Source organism: Ictidomys tridecemlineatus, chromosome 6, assembly GCF_052094955.1.
Source record: "Ictidomys tridecemlineatus isolate mIctTri1 chromosome 6, mIctTri1.hap1, whole genome shotgun sequence".
Classification (NCBI taxonomy): domain Eukaryota; kingdom Metazoa; phylum Chordata; class Mammalia; order Rodentia; family Sciuridae; genus Ictidomys; species Ictidomys tridecemlineatus.
Genome location: NC_135482.1, coordinates 9,800,343 through 9,820,207, shown reverse-complemented (window position 1 = coordinate 9,820,207; position 19,865 = coordinate 9,800,343). Strand labels below are relative to the sequence as shown.

The window sequence follows — 19,865 nt, the reverse complement described above, 5'->3', positions numbered from 1 at the left end:
GCCTCTGAGACCCCAGGGGGCTGCCCCGGGCGCCGGGCGGCCAGCGGGAGGCGAGCTATCCGGCCTCGCAGCGCCGGCGTCTCCCCCCCGCGGGCCCGGCCGGTGGAAGGCGCCGGCAGCGGCGGCTCCGAGTGGCCAGGGCGGTGGGCTGTGTCCGAGTCTCCTCCCTTGGGCCCATCGCAGGTTGGTGGCGGAAGGAGGGGACCAAGGCGGGTGCGGGGAGGGGGCGCCATGGCAGAGGCAGGGAGCCGGGAGCCCGAGACCCGGGTAACTGCTGCCCGCCGCGTCGCGACGGCCGGTCGGTAGCGGGAGGGCTCTCCTTGGGGTGCGCGGCGCGGGACTTCCCGCGCGGCCCTAGCGGAGGAGGGGGCGCCGACTGGGAGCGAAGGGTGTCCAGGGCGCACTTAATTCGCCCCAAGGGGCTCTGTCCAGGGCTGCTTGGGGTCGCCTGCAGGGTGGGGTGGGGGCGAGTGGTGGGAGGAAGGTCGCCCCTAGGTTGGTGTGACCTGGTGCCACTTGGGGAAGGAGGGTGGGAGGAGGACCCTGAAAGCCATTCAGAGAGGCCAGGGGAGACCCACTGACCCAGAGGCCCCCAGGAGAACTGGCAGAGGACTTGCCAGAGTGAAAAGAAAGTAAACGGTCGGGGCCTGCGGCCTGCCCGGGTGGCCTCGCTGCCTGCCCGGGTGGCCTCGCTGCCTGCTCCTAGGGTGTCACTCAGTTCCTCCAACAGTCCTGCCTAGCAGGAGGCCGAGGAGTTGAGAGGGACCTAGTCCCAGCTCTAAGCCCACGCTGGGGAGCTGTCTTTGCTCGCCCAGCACACTGCTGAAGTCACCGCTTTTTAAAATATTGTATTTGTTTTTAATCGAACCTAGTTAATTCTAAATTTATAAAAGTTGAATTTTAACAGTGGTTGTTTAATAACCAGTTGGCAAAAATCCCTGAAATTTAGCCTTGGCTCTGTCTGGCAAACTGGGAGGAGGCCCATACTATAGGCTGTTCCCAGCCCTGGAGTGTTATCCCCAGGACCCCCTCCCCGCTTTTTAAAAATTGTCCTGACCTGATTTCTTACAGCTTCTTGCAAAAATTCAGATTTTGATAAGCATTTAACCAGGGAATCCTCTCTGCCTTGGGCTTAATGGTGGTGAGGAAGGTACCAGGGGTGGTCAGAGGACCCCTGAGTGCCCACCTCAATGGGATTGGCAGAGCCCACTCTTAGTGCAGTTATGTGCACCCCTGAGATGGGCCTGGGGCTACCCTGTACATCCTGGGGGTCTTCATCCCCCAGGTCCCCTTACAATGATCTTGGCCCACTGTGCACACAGGGACCTCATCCCTTCTCCTGGTCCCTGCCCTGCAGGAACACCCACAGCCTGCCCTTTCAGACCCTCCCCCATAGCCCACCATCCTTTGTGAGAACTGCCTGTCAATCAAGCAGGGGGTGCAGGACAGGATGACAGACCTCTGAAGTCCCACCCAATCCTAAAATTCTTGTGTGTGGGGGGAGGGGGTATTTATTTATTTATTTATTTTTGGTACTAAGTATTAAACCCAGGGGCACTTAACCTTTTAGCTATATCCTGAGTCCTTTTTATTTTTTATTTTGACACAGTGTCTCCCTAAGTTTCTGAGGGTCTCACAAGTTGCTGAGGCTGGCCTCCTTCCTCAGCCTCCTGAGTGGCTGGGATTACAGGCATGCACCACTGCCCCAGGTCAAGTTCTAAAATTCTAAGATTCTCAATTTGCTGCCCTGGGTTCAGGTTCAAGGCCACCTGAGAGAAAACTGGAAGAAATAATGAGATTTCATTAGGCCGTTTTTAATGATTATTAAGACCCCATGGGTAGTGCATGACGGTGGCCCTTTTCCGTTTATTATTTAATCTTCTCTGTAAGAGTGGAGGTTGGCTGCCCCCTTGCATGGCCCAGATGTGCCCACCATCACACAAGCAGTTAGGCAGTCGTGTGGTCTCTGCACTGACTCTGGGGCGGGGCTCTCTGACTCCCAAACCATGGTGCTTTTCACTCTGATTGAATCTTTGGGGAGAAAAAAGCAAGGGTCCCAAGAATGATGGGGCTCCAGGAGCTTGTATGGTTCACAAGTGAGGCCAGCAGCACTCCAGTATTATGTAACTGTGGCACACCCCGTGGGTACTGGGATCACCCTTTAGCCAAGGCCCCTGGCACCCTCCTTATCCCCAAAGTCAAGTGGAAGGTCCCATTTTGGACGGCCACCTCCTCCAGGAAGCCTCCCGCCCTTGATCGAGGTAGCCGTCCTCCGGTCTGCATTGAGCTCCAGGCTTTCCTCAGTTGCTAGAGAAGGCTGCAGCCTGTCTCCCCCGGGGCCTGGCCAAGTCAGGAGCTGCTCGGAATCCAGCACAGGGCCTGACGCTGTGGGTGAAGTGGGTTCCTGACAGCCAGCTGGGATGAGACTGGGGTGGGGGCACCGAGCGCTCAACAGGCTCTGGTCACCGTGACACCTGGGGCTGGAGAAGAAGCCCAGCCTCGGGACTGAATTCTGGTTTCTGATCCTGAGGCTGCCCCGGCTCAGCTCTGTGACCAAGGGCGGTGCACTTAATCCTCAGCTGCCGGTTGGCTCACTCAGAAGACAGGCCTTCTGCCACCACTGAGGCTGTGGCCCGAGCATGTGGTCTAGCCTCCAGGGACATTCCAGGAGCCCTGCTCTCTACCTGCTTTGTGTCACTGATAGGACTCCCTTGTGTGGATGTAAGGTCTGGGCCCTACCTAGGGTCCACGTGAGAGGGCCACATGCCCAGCCACCTCCCTGGTAGGGCCTTGCCTCTGCCTGGCAGGAAGAGTCCTTTTCTGTAACCTGCACGGAGGCCCCTTATGGAGCAGGGCACCAGCCGTCATAAGTGGACTTGAAGTATTTGGGGAGCCTGCCCTGGAATGTGGGGACTGCCACTTCCTGGGCTGGTGAGCTGATTCCCTGACAGTCCTGTCCTGCAAAGGGGCTGTCACTGTTGGTGCTGCTAAAGACAGGCCAGAGAGAAAACAGGCCGGGCACAAACTGGCCTTCCTGGACTCCCAGAGCCAGCCCCAGGCTGGGCAGCCCATCTGGGCAGTGGGTCTGGACCAGGCTGCCTAAGGTGGAGCCTGTTGCCACCAGGACACTTTAGTGCCCTTCTGTGAACCTCTCTCTCCCCTTCTGTGAAATGGTGACAATATCAACCCTCTAAGGTCCCTCCATGGACAAGTGATTGACAGTCTGCTGTGTCTGGGGCTTTTCTGGGATATTGTGAGCAGACAGTGACCCCCGCTCCCCATTCCTCTTGGGCATCTTACTGAAATGCCTGGTGACCCAGTGAGGCGTTCCAGCAGGGCTTGCCGGGTGGGAAAGGAGGCAGAGGTGACTCTAAGGGAGGGGCTGAGACTTTGGCCTTGATTGCTTTAAAGTGTCAGTGAGCCTTCCCGCCCCTGCTCCCACCCGCCCAGGGGCCTGCCCAGCGAGCTGCACCGAGGGGTCTGCCTAACCCTCTCCTGGGGTTCCTGGTCATTCGGTCACTTGGAGCTGTGTACACATCCCAGGCCCCGCAGAGGGAGGCCCAGGGTGACCCGTCTGCTTGGGCTCCCCCCAGTGCCGCCTGCATTCCTGGACTCTGCCCCGAGCGGGCTCCACGCCCCCACCCACCAGGCCCCAGCCCCTGCTCCAGCCCAGCCGTGCAATCATTCCGCGCCCTGGGGCCCGCCTCTGCCTCCCTTCCCTCCTGACATCTTCCCTGTCGCGCAGGCCTGCAGCCCCAGTGTTGCCGCCGCCATGGCCAGTCCGCAGCTCTTCCGCGCGCTGGTGTCCGCGCAGTGGGTGGCCGAGGCACTGCGGGCCCCGCGGGCCGGGCAGCCCTTGCAGCTGCTGGATGCCTCCTGGTACCTGCCCAAGCTGGGCCGGGACGCGCGCCGCGAGTTCGAGGAGCGCCACATCCCAGGAGCAGCCTTCTTTGACCTCGACCAGTGCAGCGACCGCACGTCGCCCTACGACCACATGCTGCCGAGCGCCGCGCAGTTCGCCGAGTACGCGGGCAGCCTGGGCGTGGGCGCCGCCACCCACGTCGTGGTCTACGACGCCAGCGACCAGGGCCTTTACGCGGCGCCGCGCGTCTGGTGGATGTTCCGCGCCTTCGGCCACCGCACCGTGTCGCTGCTCGACGGCGGCCTCCGAAACTGGCTGCGCCAGAGCCTCCCACTCAGCTCGGGCAAGAGCCGCCCGGCGCCCGCCGAGTTCCATGCCCAGCTCGACCCCGCCTTCGTCAAGACCTACGAGGACATCAAGGACAACCTGGAGTCCCGGCACTTCCAGGTGGTGGACGCCCGTGCCGCTGGCCGCTTCCGCGGGACCGAGCCTGAGCCCCGAGACGGTAACTTAAAGGGGCCGGGAGGTGGCCTGGGGCTGGGGCAGGGCTGGCCTGCGCCCTGGCGCTTCCTGGCCCTTTCCTCCCTTTCGGGCCGAGGGCACCTTCCTCTCTAAGCCTCACTGTCCCCTCCTGGGCATCGGGCAGTGGCCACCCCAAGCACGTGGGGAACCCAGGGTGAGAACCCCAGCGCTCCCACCCCAGTGCTGTCACCCCAGTGCTGTGTGTGGCTTCAGTGGGGGAAGTGGGGGACAGTCCCCAGTTTGGTAAAGAAACCAAGGGATGAGTCCCGTCAGGTCCTTCCCGCAGCCCCAGCCATGATGGATGGAGGAAGAAGTGGGGCCAGAGCAGGAAGGGCTTCTCCCAGAGGGATGATGCTTGCAGAGGGCCGGTGGAGAGGACACCAACCGGGTGGCTGTGGCTGGATTTCCCAGGGCACCATTTTTGACCCTACGTGAATGCCAGCTTCATATGGTTCACCTGAGAAGGGCACCACCTGGGTCCTGCTGCATCCCCAGCCCACCTGGATTCAGAGCCCACCTCAGATTGCCCTGGCTGTGTGACATCCAGCAGGTCACCCAATCTCTCTGAACCTCAGCCCCTGCTGGTGTGCACTGTGAGCCCTGGGGACATAAAGAGTGCAGTGAGAGTCTAAAGAGAGCAAGTGTGTAAAGCACTCTGCTCTGATTTGCACACCCAGATGAGCTGCAGGGGACGGGAAGTGATGTGATTAACATGTACTTGTCTGGCCTTTTTTTTTTTTTAAGAGAGAGAGAATTTTTAAATATTTTTTATTTTTCAGTGGACACAACACCTTTTTATTTTATTTATTTTTTATGTGGTGCTGAGGATCGAACCCAGCGCCCTGCACATGCCAGGCGAGCGCGCTACCACTTGAGCCGCATCCCCAGCCCCGCCATGGTGTTTTTCAGAGGTGGTTAGCATGTCCCCCATCCATCCGCCCATCCATGGGTGACAGCTAACGGTACACACTTGGTGGGCTTGTTGACGGCTGAGTCAAGCTAATAGGTGTGAAGCCGGCTCCTGCCCAAATCAGTGGGGACTGTCCCTGCATGCCATCCGTGCTGAAGGGCCAAGTGCACCTGTAGTCTCCACATCAGTCCAGCAGGGCAGGTGCTCTCTGCTTGGTGGCCTGCCGGGTGTGGGAAGCTCTGACTGTAGGTGGCACCCTGGCTTGACAGCCTGCTCTTCGCCCCTCTGGGCTGGCTGGGTGATGCCCCTGACTGAGCCCCTCGTCTGCATCTGTTCACTAGGGATGCATGGTCCCTTCCAGGGATCGGGACAGGGGCGGGTCAGCAGCTCCCCCTAGGTTGTCACCCCTGCGTGACACAGAGGCTGCCCTAGAGCTTTGCCCTGGAGTCTGAACTGCCCTGATTGGAGTCACTGGCTGTGTGGGTCCCTTTTGTTGTGAGCCCCACCACCCAGCCCCCATTCCTGGCTGAGCCCTGCCCCCTTTGCGGGCTCCCAGCCTCCCTCTGGGCAGCGTGGCTGCTGCTCAGTAGCCCCAGCTCTGGATGGCACCGGCTTACGCCTTCTCTGCCCGTGACAGTGACGAGCCAGGGCAGGCAAGACTTTGTGCCTTATTCTCCTCCTTTACAAAAGGGGAGGTGACGGTTGGTTTCCATGGAGGATTAAGGGAATAATGCTGCCAGGGGCTCCCGAGACAGCGTTCAGCAATGTCCACTCTGGCGCCCCCCGCGCCGCTGTAGGACTTGTCATGATGCCCAGCTGCCCAGCTCTTGCCTGTCTGTCCTGCCAGATGCAGACCCCTCGCCTGCAAGTGCTACAGGTTCTAGCTGGACAGAGGTCACACTGAGGGCTCTGGGGTTCCCAGGTGCACATCAGGAAGCCTGGGGCCCGCTGTGGCCCTGGGGGGAGCCCATTTTAAGGGTCAAACTCCAGAAAGCAGTTTGCTAGATGCATTGATCCCCAGCATCGCTGTCTGCAGAAGGGGGCAAACTCTTGGGTGCTGAGCTTCGTGTTGTGAGGACCCCGTGAGATGGTGCAGGACAGGGCTTGGCATCTGCCTGCCTGGGAGCCCCGACGTGCAGCCTCACACACGGGGTGCCCCTCACACCACCTTCCATCTCTTCTCTCCTCCCCGCTCTCCTCCGCAGGCATCGAGCCCGGCCACATCCCCGGCACGGTGAACATCCCCTTCACGGAATTCCTGACTCAGGAGGGCCTGGAGAAGAGCCCCGAGGAGATCAGCCGTCTGTTCCAGGAGAAAAAGGTGGACCTTTCCAAACCACTGGTGGCCACCTGTGGCTCTGGCGTCACGGCCTGCCATGTGGCACTGGGGGCCTACCTCTGTGGCAAGGCCGATGTGCCCATCTACGATGGCTCCTGGGTGGAGTGGTACATGCGTGCCCAGCCAGAAGAAATCATCTCCGAGGGCCAGGGGAAGACCCACTGAGGCTGGGCAGGATGGACTCCGGCCAGCTCAGGGACAGCTGACCACCAGCAGTGCCCAGCCTGGTTGCTCTGACTCTGCTTTTCCTGAAACAGTGTTTCCTCATCCAGCTCTGGTGGCATTCAGGTGACATCGGACACCAGGAATTCCATTGACTCAAGGGCTCCCAATGGAGGGGGGGGTGCCGGCAGAGGCACTGGGGAGGGGGCCAGAACCCCGAACCGCCGCCCCACCCCGCCTGGTGCTGAGCTGGGGCCCCGCCTCCCTTCTGTTTTACTATTGAGGAAATAAAACAGCCAAGCACTGTCGCTGTGGGGCTGCCTGGGTGCCGTGTCCCACGTGCTCAGCAAAGGTCGCTCCACAGGGCCCCAGGGTCTCCGGGTGACCAGAATGCCCCCTGGCAAACACTCCTCCAGCCCCATGGTCCTGGGGTCTCTCTCTGACTTTTGGACTGTTTCAGGTGAATTTCACTGTGACATGTTGGGGTCCCACCCAAGCCCCCTGTATACAGGGCATCTGACTCAATAGAGAGAGGTGTCCACAGCTCAGCAGGGGGCTGTCCCAGCCCAGCCGGAATGATCTGGGGAAAGGCTGAGTTTGGCCAGTGGGGAACCTGGTACAAACTCTGGGAAGTGGCTCTTGCAGGCTGGTCCCTGGGTGGAGACTAGCTGGGTGGGGCAGCCAGAGGAGAGGGCGTCCTTTTTGCTCTGGGAGACTCTGCTGCTCCAGGCTCCGCCCTCCATGTTTAATCTCTGTGTAGAGCAGGGTGCAGGCACCTGAGAAGACCCCGTCTCCCTGCCAGGACCTGGGCCACCTCTCCCCATCTTCCCAGGCCCCGGATGGCATCTCAGTGGCAAAACGCAGGCCATGTCAGTCATTCCTAGGGAAACCTTGGAAGTGACCTTGTCTGTTTCTTTCTCCGGAAACAGAACCAGAGAGAGGCACTGCCTTCCCAAGATGCCTTTACAAGAGAGCCTGGGCCAGGTCCGGGGCTCCTGGCTCTGAATGCGTTCACCCTCCCTTCAACTTCCCTCTGGTGCTGAATCAGTTCCCAAGTTCACCAGGACAGAGAGGCGCTGAGCCAACGGCACAGAAGCTTGGTTCTATGACTGAGACAATTCAAAGGAGGTCCTGCCTCTCTGGACCTCAGTCTCTTCATCTGTAAGTGGGGAAAATGATCCACACCTGTAAAACCAGCAACTTGGGAGGATGAGGCAGGAGGATCACAAGTTCAAGGTTGGCCTTGACAACTTAGTGAGACCCTGTCTCAAAAACTAAAAGAGCTGGTGTTGTCGTTCAGTGATGCAGAACCACCAAATTCAATCCCTAGGACTGAAAAAATAGAAATAAAAAGGGGGGGGATCATGGAATAATGTCTACCTCACAAGAAGGGAATCCGGACAAGAACCGGCGCTGGGGGGAGGGACCGGTGAGTGCTAGAACTGATTTCCCCCCTTCACAAAGTTTCCAAACCCACTGGAGAAACCAGTACCTTGTGTCTCATTTCCTGGAGAAGTGGGAGCCCTGTGCAACGTTTCATTTACAACAGGCTAACTTTACAGGAGAGAAAACAAGCTCCAAGAGGTTGGGTGATTTGCCCAGGAACCCACGTCCAAAGCAGCCCGAGAGAGCTGCAATTCTGGTGGCTTTCCACACTGGGGGATCTAGAAGTGGGTGCTCCCCCAGCTCCGGGTGGGGGGGAGCCTTGAACAGTGGTGTTAGGGCAAGTGTGTGGGTTAGGCTGGCAAACACTCCTCCAGCCCCATGGTCCTAACCCAACCCTAACCCAGCCTCCCCCAAGGAAACCAGAGCTGGTCCCACCAGGGCTCCTCTCTCCTGGGAAGGTCCCGGACGGGTCTGAACAGCTCAGGGGACCTGCTCAGCGGCTGGCTAAGGCAGCTGGCCGCGCTCTTCTGGGGTGCACTGAGCTGCAGTCTAACTGGCAGTTTTCTGGCTGGCAGTGCCCCAGGGCCCCAAGCTCAGTCCTGCCCGCTGCGCCCTGAACTCCTGGAATAATGACCCCCCCCCAGCCCCACCCCCAGTGTTGTCTAGGCAGAAACTCGCAAAGGGGCAAAGGGGATGAGGACATTTGGGTCCAGTTGGCAAATATTTGCTGAGCTCCCGTCTGCGTCAGGGACGCCTGGAAGTGCGTTTTCCGACCTTATCTCCCCAGCTGCGCTGGACGCTGCCCTCCCTGGATCTGCGCCTCCAGGAAGGGATCGGGGTCCAAAGCCCCGAGCACACAGCAGGTGGAGCAGCCAGTGGACCAGGAGAGTTGGTCCCGCAGCTGCCTCCAGAGGCTGGGGGTGTGACGGTGAAGCCCTAGACATGTGTCCCCTGCAGGAAGGACCCAGCTAGAGCAGCACCAGGAAGCTCTGTCACCTGGAGCTCCTGGGGAATGAGTCGTTCCGGGAGGACAGAAGTTTCGGGTCAAGGGAAAGCTTTATTATTTTACGCTCCAAAATGTAACCTATCATCCCCCCCTGAACCCCTTTCAGGACTTTATTATTGCTGCACGGGGCTGCTCTGTCCTGAACCAAGGGGCCCCAGTGGAGGTGGGGGTGCCGGCAGAGACACTGGGGTCCTCAGAGCCCTGAGCCTGCTCCCTGCTTGCCCTTCCCACTTACGGTCTGTCTTCTTGCCTGGCCATCCCCCTGCTGCTCTGCGGCCAGCCCTCCCTGGTGAGCCAGCCCATGACTGGCCTGGGCTGCCAGCCACGCACTCCTGAACCCAGAGCCCTGCACCCAGGCCTCTGACCCTGCTCTTCCCTCTGCCTGTCCTCTCCATCTCAGTGTGCACAACTGCCACCAACAAGTCCCCGTGCCCAGACCTGGCAGTGGCTCTGCCCTCCTCCCCCACGGCCCATCAACACGGGGCCCGTGGATTCCCACCTCCACCTTGGCCCAGGTCCCCCCAACGCACACTCCAGACACTTGAAACACGTCCAGCTTCACCCCCACCTCCAGGATCTGGAGGGCACCGAGGAGGAGGAGGACAGGCCCCCAGAGGTGGCGTCACACAGACCCCGGTGACCGTGTGACAGACGGTATGTGAGAGGTAGACACTGAGCAGCGGCGGGGAGGTGCTTCAGGGTCTGAGAGGCACCTCCGTATGGGGCAGTTATCCCTTGTGTGAATTCCCTGGGCTGTGTCCCCTCCTCCAGGAGGAGAGGTGGCAGGGGACAGCAATCCAGAGAGCAGCCTCATCTCCCTGGCTGTGGGTGTGGGCCCGTGCCTCGATTTCCTGTCTGTGCAGGAGGGCCATCTGTGGGGTGGCCAGGAGGACGGATGCTGTGCTACAGGCAGACGGCTGGGGCAGAACCGCACAGCAAGCTCCCGGTAAGTCAACGTCTGCGTTATCCTGTCGCCTACCAACACAGGCACACACGTGACACCTTCCTCACGGGTGAGGATCGAGGCTCCCAGGGCCGATGCCCTCGCCTGGCCAGGTGTGCACTCCTGGGAACGGTTCCCCGGGACCCTGTGCGGAAGAGCTGCAGTCCTTCTCTTCAAAGAACGCGGCAGCACCTGGCAGAGAAGAATGCCAGGGGGGAGGCAGGCCCCGCCAGGCTCCATCATCAGCCGAGCATGCCATGGACTGCAGAATCCCCAGCCCCAGAATGAGGTGGGCGGGCCTCTGGGAGGCCCCAGGGAGCTGGCACCAGGCCTCCTGGGGGGGGGGGCCTCCTGGAGTCTTCTCAGCCTTCCTCCCCCACCAACCTCCACTCCCAGCCTTTCCCTGTCTCTGAACTCTGAAAGGCTGGAAACCCACCCCAAGCCCATTGGAAAAGCAAGTCAGGTTGTGTGGCGGGCTCAGTGCGTGTGCAAGGGAGGGACTTTAGTGCTCATGTAACCCAAGGCAAGCTGTGGACAGGTGGAGCTGTACTCCAGGACAGGATCATTTATTTATTTATTTATTTGGCACTGGGGATTGAACTCGGGCACTCGACCACTGAGCCCCATCCCCAGCTCTATCTGGCATTTTTATTTAGAGACAGGGTCTCACTGAGTTGCTTAGCTTCTCACCGTTGCTGAGGCTGGCTTTGAACCCACGATCCTCCTGCCTCAGCCTCCTGAGCTGCTGGGATTACAGGCGTGCGCCACCGTGCCCAGCCTTAAGAAGTATTTACTAAAGATCCTAAAGTAAAATAGTAACAGAGACAACTAGAGGAAGTTGTAGACCCAATATTTTTAAAATAACAGCATTTATTTATCTATTTACTTATTTTATTTATGTATGATGAGGGTTGAACCCAGGACCTTGTGTACACTCAGCTTGCATTTTACTGCTGAGTTACAACTCCAGTTCCTCAAAATACTGTTTGTTTATTTTGAATGAATCGTGGTGGAGGAGACAACTTGTGAACTCTGAATAAGTTTCAGAGCTCCCTGAGGATTCCTGGGCATTTCCCTCTCGGGCAAGTCCTCTTCTCCAAGAGCCGCTGCTACAGCTTCTGTGTGTCATCCAGAGAAGATGTGTGCCTACACCATAGATCACATATGTGTGTATATGTTGACTCTTTTGTTGTTGTTGTTGTTGTTAATCAACAGCATTTTTTCTAATAGGGAAGCTCTAGAGACATCTCTACTAAAATCAGGAACAAGACAAGGCAAGGGTGACGGCTGTCCCCACTCCTGTTTCCTAGTGCACTGGAGGTGTCAGCCAATGCAATCAGACAAGAGAAATCATTAAAGACATAAGAATAGAAAAGACAGAGGGGAGACTCTCTCTGTTCTCAGGCAATAGGATAGTGCACCTGAAATGCCCTAGACAGTGAATAATCAAAATTACTCAAACAATAAAAGAAACCAGAGAGGTGTAAAATTCAATAGTTTCATATACTCAAACAATAGTTAGAGAAAAGAGTGGTAGAGAAAATCTCATAGCAACAACGACAACAAATGGATTTAAAAATACAAAAATGATTGTAAGAAATGTGTAAAAACTATTGAGGAAGACTTTACAGTAATCTCCTAAAAGACCTCAAAGTAGATTTGAACTAATGCAAAGACATCACGTGTCATTGCATAGGACAACTCAGCATCACAAAAATGTCACAGTTGTTCCCAAGTCCACGGACAATTTGACACAGCTTCGCTAAACCCCAGTGAGCTGCCTGAGGGAGCAAGGGGAGCTGGCATTGGGCCCCTGGAGAGTGGAGGCAAGAGTAGCAGGAGAACACTGAGGGGGGCCAGCAAAGGACAGACCCTCAAACCTCCTTCTGTAAAACAGCAGTGGGCAGGGCGCAGAGGTGCACACCTGTAATCCCAGTGGCCCAGGAGGCTGGAGCAGGGGGATCGAAAGTTCAAAGCCAGCCTCAGCAACTTAGCAAAACGCTGTCTCTCAATAAAATACTTTTTAAAGGGGCTGGGATGTGGCTCAGTGGTTAAGCACGCCCGGGTTCAATCCTAGGTACAAAAAAAAAAAAATTAGTGACTTGTGCATAAACAGAGCAATGGAACAGAACAGAGTCCAGAGACGGGCCCAGGTGTGCACAGTGGAGCAGCATCGGAGACAGGTGCCTACCCAAGCCTTGGGACCAAGGAACTTGTTACTAGAGGTGCTGGGATAACTGACTGGCCTCCAGAAAGAGGTCTGAATCCATGTGTCACACTTTGTAGGACAGAATCCAAATAGATCAGGAATCTAAATGTAAAAAAATGAACCCAACCAAGTACCCAAAGGAAACACGGGCGAGCCCCTCTGTGGGTGGAAGGCTTTATAACTGACTCCAAACCCAAGAACAACAAAATAAACTATGCACCAACTGACACAACTACTACACAAACAGTAAACAAAAACCCCGTTATCCAAAGGGAAAAAAAGAACTGATGATATGGGAGAAAATATTTGCACCTGTATCACAGTCAAGAAATAATGTCCCTTGGGCTGGGGATGTGGCTCAAGCAGTAGCGCGCTCGCCTGGCATGCGTGCGGCCCGGGTTCGATCCTCAGCACCACATACCAACAAAGATGTTGTGTCCGCCGAGAACTGAAAAAATAAATATTAAAAAAAAAAAAAAGAAAGAATGTCCCGACTAATCAAACACTCAAGAACTGAGGCAGTAGGGCTGCCGTTGGGGCTCAGTGGCGGAGCGCTCGCCTAGCACGTGTGAGGCACTGGATCTGATCTTCAGCAGCACGTAAAAGTAAATAAAAAACAAAGGTATTGTGTCCACCTACAACTAAAATGTCTTAAAAACTGAGATAATAAAAGATTTAAAAAATCTTATTGGATAATGGCTTCATTACCTGTGAACATACACACACACACACACACACAGATTCTTAAAGGAGCCAGCCCTTACACAAACAAGAGGCTCTTCAGCAGCAGAGAAAAGCATATTTAACTAGCATTCCTCACCTATCAGGATGGCGGAAATGAACACCTGGAAACACGCTCCGCCTGGCTGAGGTTTGGGACACAGGCCTGCTCCTATTTGCCGGTGAGAACACAGGTGGGTTCCATCTTTTGGAGGGAAATTTGGCCGGTATGGTGAAAGCGAGCGTGTGCTCACCTTTTGAACCAGCAACGCCCTCTCCTAAGACTTTGCCTCCGTCAGTATGAGAATACTCTTGCTTAATTGAGGTACTTGTTTTGGCATGATTTGTGCATGTAAAATATTGGAAACAGCCTAAATGTTCATATCTATGCAGAAGTCACATGAATGGTTGAAAAACCGGCAGGACATTCACGCAGGGAACACCGGCCTGTGGCATGATGTGAAGTGGTTTCTAGGACAGAAGTAACTGAAAACCAGGAAAGCCGGAGAGAATCCATGCTGTTCTGTGTATCCTTTTGTGTAACAAAGGGAAAGATGAAAAGGTACACGTATCTATTCATTCCTGCCAAAGGACACACTGAAGAATAAACCTGCCAGTCCAGGTGATGCTCACCTGTAATCCCAGCAGCTTGGGAGGCTGAGGCAGGAGGATCATGAGTTCAAAGCCAGCCTCAGCAAGTTAGCAAGGCCTAAGCAACTCAGAAAGACCTCGACTCTAAACAAAATAGAAAAAAAAAGGGGCGTGGACGTGGCTCAGTGGTTAAGTACTCCTGGGTTAAGTGCTCTCATAACAACAACGATAAAGAACCTGAGGCCAGAGGCAGGGGAAACAGGTGGTGGATGGAATCCGTGGGAGTGGCCCTTTCTTTGTGCAGTTTTGAAAAACTAAAAAAATCCATCAACAAAATGTTGGCAAGGATATGGGAAAAAGGTTCACTTTCACACTGCTGGTGGGACTGCAAATTGGTGCAACCACTCTGGAAAGCAGTCTGGAGATTCCTCAGAAAACTTGGGATGGATCCACCCTTTGACCCAGCTATCTCACTCCTCAGTTTATACCCAAAGGACTTAAAAATCAGCATATTACAGTGACACAGCCACATCAATGTTCACAGCAGCTCAATTCCCAATAGACTATTGGAACCAACGTAAGTGCCCTTTAACAGGTGAATGGATAAAGAAAATGGGGTATATATACACAATGGAATAGCACTCAGCCATAAAGAAGAATGAAATTATGGCATTTGCCAGTCAATGGATGGAACTGGAGACTATTGTGCTAAGTGAAATAAGCCAGGCCCCCCAAAAACCAAAGGCTGAATGTTCTCTTTGGTGTGTGGGGTATGTGGATGCTGACCCACAACAGCGGGGGCTGGGGGGGAGAAAGCATAGAAGTTCATTGGATTAGACAAAGGGGAAGGAAGGGGGGACGGGAATAGGAAAGACAGTGGAATGAATCGACATCACTCTCCTGCGTTCATATGTGAATACACGACCAGCGTGGCTTCATACCTACTGTCATGTGATCTAAAAGTTAAACAAATTTAAAAAGAATCCATCAACACTGATGAAAGGGATGCAATCGAGTATAACACAAACAGAACCAAGGGAACTGACTGTCTTGGGGTTGGATGGCAAACTCCTCTGAATGGTGGAGACAATTCACCCTTAACCCCACCCCCACCATCTCCCCATCCAAGTCGGCCTTGAACGCGGAATTCTGATGTTGGGGTGGTATCTTCAGGCCAAAGACAAAACAAACAAACAAACCAACCTCGGAAAACAAACCTGGAGCTCTGTGGAGAAGGTCTGCTTCAGGGATAGGGTCCCCAGTATATCAAGGCCCCTGGGCCCAGCGCCCCCTGGTGGAGAAGTGCCCGGGTGGGAGTCTGGGAGAGGACGTGGATGTCGCAGGTGACACTACTGAAACATTGGGCTGAACTTCAGGCTGCTGAAAAGGACTGAGGTGGCAGTGCCATGTGGTGTGTATGTTACCGCCATTTTTAAAAATATCAAGTGTTTTATTCAATAATCTATTTTTAAAAAGGGATCAGGGCTGGGGACACATCTCAGTGGTGGAGCCCTGGCCCAGCAGGCACAGCCCTGGGTTGGATTCCCCAGCAGGGCCATCAATCAACGGAAGCCACCTCGGAGCGCTTCCGCTGACCGAATCTTAGGTGACTGAGTATCAAAATAAATAATAGCAGATTGCAGCTCATAGAATCAATAAGAACCCAAGAGTCCATATGGATACGAATGAATGAATGAATGAATGAGAAAGGAAATTTCTTCCTTCCGCAGCCTCCGCCCGATCGTGCAGAAGGAATGGTGGAGACAGGAAACCACAGTTCGGCGTTCCGCATGGTCATGATCGTTTCAGGCCTGAATAGTCAGCGGATACCGGAATTAACGAGGAGATGAATTAGCGTGATGAGAAACAGAACGTTAACATAGTCTCACTGCCCCTTTTCATAGGATACTGATTAATTCAAAGGGGAGACGAATCCTCATACAGCTCAGAAGCCTGACAGACAGCACCTCACCTGGGCAATCGGCCTGCACCCCACAAATAGCGGGACCAGCCGACCTCAGGTTCCTCCCAGTATGGCGCACTGAGGACTAGGCACCACTTCTGTGGCATGTCAGGAATCCAGTTCTGAGGACATGTCAGGCAATCCCATGTTGAGGGCATTGTCTACAAGACGAATCACGTTACTCTTTGAAGAGAAAGAAAGAGAAAGTGTTCCAGGTGAAGGACCGGACAGCTGAGTGCTTGGGTCCTGGTTGGCTCCTCGCTGCTTCTCATCTCTTCTTCTCTCGCTGCAAAGGACTTTAGCCAGACGAACGCGGATCGGAAGAAATCTATAGATGAGCTAAAGGAACTGTATCGACATTAATTTCCTGGCTTTTATCAATGCACCCCAGAGTTATGGAAGAGAGTCCTTGTTTTTCAGAAACCAGGCTGAAGGGTTTGGGGAACAAAAGGTCATTAATTCTGTAGTTTTACTAAAAACCAGTTCAGAAAAAAACAGGAAAGTTTCAGGGAGAGAGAATGAAAAAATAACATTTGGGGAATTTTTGGGATCATTTTTGCAACTTTTCTCTAAGCCTAAAATTATTTTCAGAATTTAAAAAAAGATTCCGTCATTGTTTTGAGGCAGATTTTTCTGGTTTCATTTCAGCCAGAAATGAAAGTGCTCGCTGTGTCCACGTTCTAAAATAAGGCGCTAGACCATCCAGAACAGTTCCCACAAATGAGGTGGTTAAGGACACTTCTCGGAACACTGCGGAAGCTTGTGCCTCTGCTCTCGGCAGACACAGGAGAGGTGTCCCCAGAAGCGGCTGGGGGGCAGAGGGCTCTCCACGGAGGCAGTTGTTGGAGGCTGTGGGGGGGGGGAGACATGGCTGGAGGGCCTCCTCAACCCACAGGCTGATGACAGGGGCTTCAAGGAGCCATCTGCAGACAGGGACATGTGAGTCCTGGACTCTGGGGACTCAGAGGCTGGATGGGCCCCAGGCCTGCAGGCCAGCTGAGTGTGGTGGCACACACCTGTAATCCCAGCAGTTGGGGAGGCTGAGTCGGGAGGATCAAGTTTAAGGCCAGCCTCAGCAATTTGGCAAGGCCTTAAGCAACTTTAGCCAGACCCTATTTCAAAGTAGAAAATAAAAAGGGCTGGGGATGTGGTTCAGTGGTTAAGCACCCCTGGGTTCCATCCCTGGTACAAAAAATTAAAAAGAGCCATCTTAAATCATCGGCAGAGTCACTCCAGAGAACCAAGGAGGCCGGGCAAGGAAAAATTTTCCGGCCCTTCCCTTTTCTCCTACCCTCATCCCAAATCCTGCGAGGGGGGAGTTGAGGCTGTGGAAGGTGGAAGGGGAGAGCTAGGCACCCTGGGGAGTTAGGATTAAAGAAATCACCCTGGGAACTGCTTGGTGCAGCTCCTCGGATGTCTGGCAGCAGGAGCTGGAATCCAGCTGGACAGACCTTAGATTCTGGGTGTTGTGTGATCAAGCTGGGGAATTGCGTTCACTGGAGCCAGAGAGACGGTGGGTGTCCGGAGAGGTTGATAAGAGGCCAGTTGTCACCGCCCCAGTCCTGAAAAGGGAATCAACAGGCGCAAGTAAGACCATCTGGGCTGGCGGATAGGCGGCTGCTGCCCCTCCAGCGGCTCCACTAGGCGCGGGACAGGCCGGTGCGCCCCCTGCTGGCCAAGCTCTGTGGCTCCCACACTCGTGGCCGGGTGGAGACCCATGGGGAAGCCCCATGGAGCGCCCTCTGCTGGTTGAAGCGAGCAGCACCCGGGCCCCCGTGGTCCAGCCCGGCCCAGCAGACCCAGCTTCACTGCCGCCAGGGCTGCTGTAGCTTTACGCAGATGGGAAAAGGCACCATCTGGTGATGTGAACGCCACATCAATGGAGTGTGCAGACGCTGTGGATCCTCTTTAAAAGAGCTCAAGGGGGCTTGGGTCTCATTCATATCCGAAACTCTAAAGGCCTGTACTCGAGGCAGGCTTGGGAACGTCCCTTAACACTTGGAGGAAGTTCTTTTGGTAAAAGCATCGGAAGATCTTGTTACAAACACTCAAGTGAATAAACCAGAGTTTGTCCTCACTGCCAATGATGCTTCTAAGTCCAGAACCTGCACACAGTAGGTGCACAGTCCTAATAGGTCGCACTGACTACAGGTAATAGCTCTAAGTATTGATGATCTAAGTACTGCAGATGCCGTACAGTGAGGTTCGACCAAGTTGAGTGCAAACTAACCCGGTGTTGCAGGAAGTTATGGAGCAGAGACTCAAACCCCGGCCCACGGAGCCCTGAAAGCTGCTGTTGGGCAGCAATGTCTGAGGCAGGTCAAACGCATGCTCTTTGGATACACCGCTCTCCCCTCAGGTGACCCGAAGAGGTGCCTGTTCAAAACCAGCAGCACCCACACCATCCCCCAGGCAGGGACGGGGATGGATTTGACTTGAGGAGCAAAACAAGAAGTGGAGGGGAACCTGAATGTTCTGACATCCTGATCCTGGGCCAGAGAGCTGAGAGCACAGCCAGCAGGGATGAGTGACATCTCAGCCAGGGAACTGCCAGCAGGTGTGACGCCAGCCACTTAGATGTGGAGATGCAGCCGAGAGGATCGGGAGGTTCAAACCAGGACGAGCAGCCGTGGGCTCGGGTGGCGTTCCTGACGCGCTGGATACATTCTGTGTTCTTCCGGCTCTATTTGGAAGCAGAGTGACTTGCAGGTCATTTTAGGTCATGGGGGCTTAGCGTGAGGAAGTGGCAGTCATCCACCTTGGAGCCTGGGTCGTTTGAGGGGACCTTTCTCCCTGCCCTCCCCTCCCAACCCAGGAAGGAGGAGGTGGTACAGTTGGCTCACCCCTGGCCCGTGGGGCAGCCTCCAGCTCAGGCACTGGTCTTGACACCAGCAGTGTGGCAGGTCCCTGTCACATGCCCTCATATCTGAAACTCTAAAACCCTGTACTCGAGGCAGGCTTGGGAACGAACAGGTACTGTTATTGTTCCCCACTTATAGATGGGGAAACGGAGGTTCAGAGAGGGTAAGTGACTTTCCCAAGGCTACACAGCTAGGAAGCCAGAAAGCTGGGCTGCTGGGTGGCATCCTAGTCTGGGAGCTGGGCCCCTCGTCCTAGAAAACGTGTGGTGGGGGGTGCATATGAAAAATGATGGAGCGTGACAGTGCATGGTCACAGACAGGGCTACCTGGAGACCATGTTCCACCCAGCCTGAACCAAACCCTCCTGGGGACAGTGACAGCCTCTGGCATCTCCAGTCCCAGGTTTCAGTGTCTGGCGCCTATTTGGGGCTCAGCGAACACAGCGATGGCTGAAAGCAGAATCAGTAGGAGGGAAGGGAGGGGTCCTTTTCCACAGGGGGCTGCAGCCCCTCCCAACCTCCTCCCCCAGGCAATGCCCCCACAGGAGCAGGGCTGTGGTGGCAGCTGCCAGCTCTGTTTAGGGCTCCGGTGTCTTGCACCCAGTTCTTGGCTATGAGGTCCTTTCAGAGGGGATGCAGGTTTTCCTGTGCCTGCGGGGGCCAGTGCTGGGGCCAGGGAGAAGTGGCCCCTGAGGGCAGGAGGGGAGTGGGAGGAGCCTTCAGTAGACAAGCCTGGCTTCCTGTGGCCCTGGGACCCTGAACTTGACCTTCCCCACTTTCACCCTCCAGTGGACTCTGTTTCACACTGACCCACCACTGGGCTCTTGGAGTGCTCTGGTTCCCCCTCCTCCAGACTTTTCTTTTCTCTTCCCCCACTGGACCCCCTTCCCGACCCCTGAGCCCTTCCCCGGGCCCCTCTCTCTGGGTCTTTTCACATGCTCTTTGGGGAAGGGGTCTCCTCCACTCCCAAGGCTGCAGACAGTCCCCTGTTCTCCAGAGCCCAAGCTGCTCTTCTGAGCATCCATCAGGAACAGTGGCCAGCACCTCCTCCCCCCCCTGCTGGCTCCCCAACCTCTCCCCCCCCATCCTGCCTTCCTGCTTCCTAGTCACCTTGACCTGGCTCCAGAACCAGGCCACTCAGCTCAACTTCTCTTTATCCACCGCTGGGACCTCCCCCAAGGCATCCTACAAAAGCCAGAATTCAAACGGGCTTTGGTCTAGATAGAGCTCTACTCCTCCTCCCGGGGACTCTCTTCCAGAGATCACCGCCACTCACAGCAGACACACAGGAGAGGGGGGTCTCAGTGGTGGCCACGCCCCTGGAACCCACCGGGCTGGGCTGGCCTGCCACTCACGAGCTGCGTGAGTCCACGGTCACTTCACCTCTGTGGC

General features: G+C 55.6%; 1 protein-coding gene across 3 annotated transcripts; it reads left to right on the top strand.

The window, feature by feature from the left end:
* The first annotated feature begins 28 nt into the window (after positions 1–28).
* Positions 29–7,103, top strand: Mpst (mercaptopyruvate sulfurtransferase). 3 transcript variants are annotated; one of them, XM_078052799.1, is made up of 3 exons: positions 29–183; positions 3,746–4,367; positions 6,500–7,103. In XM_078052799.1, exons 2-3 carry the CDS (start codon positions 3,773–3,775, stop codon positions 6,796–6,798), a joined length of 894 nt encoding a protein of 297 aa, XP_077908925.1. In that variant the 5' UTR covers positions 29–183; positions 3,746–3,772; the 3' UTR covers positions 6,799–7,103. The 3 variants fall into 3 exon arrangements, with proteins under 3 accessions (XP_077908925.1, XP_077908923.1, XP_077908924.1); XM_078052797.1 differs by lacking the exon at positions 29–183 and adding an exon at positions 195–267; XM_078052798.1 differs by lacking the exon at positions 29–183 and adding an exon at positions 275–298.
* Positions 7,104–19,865: the final 12,762 nt, after the last annotated feature.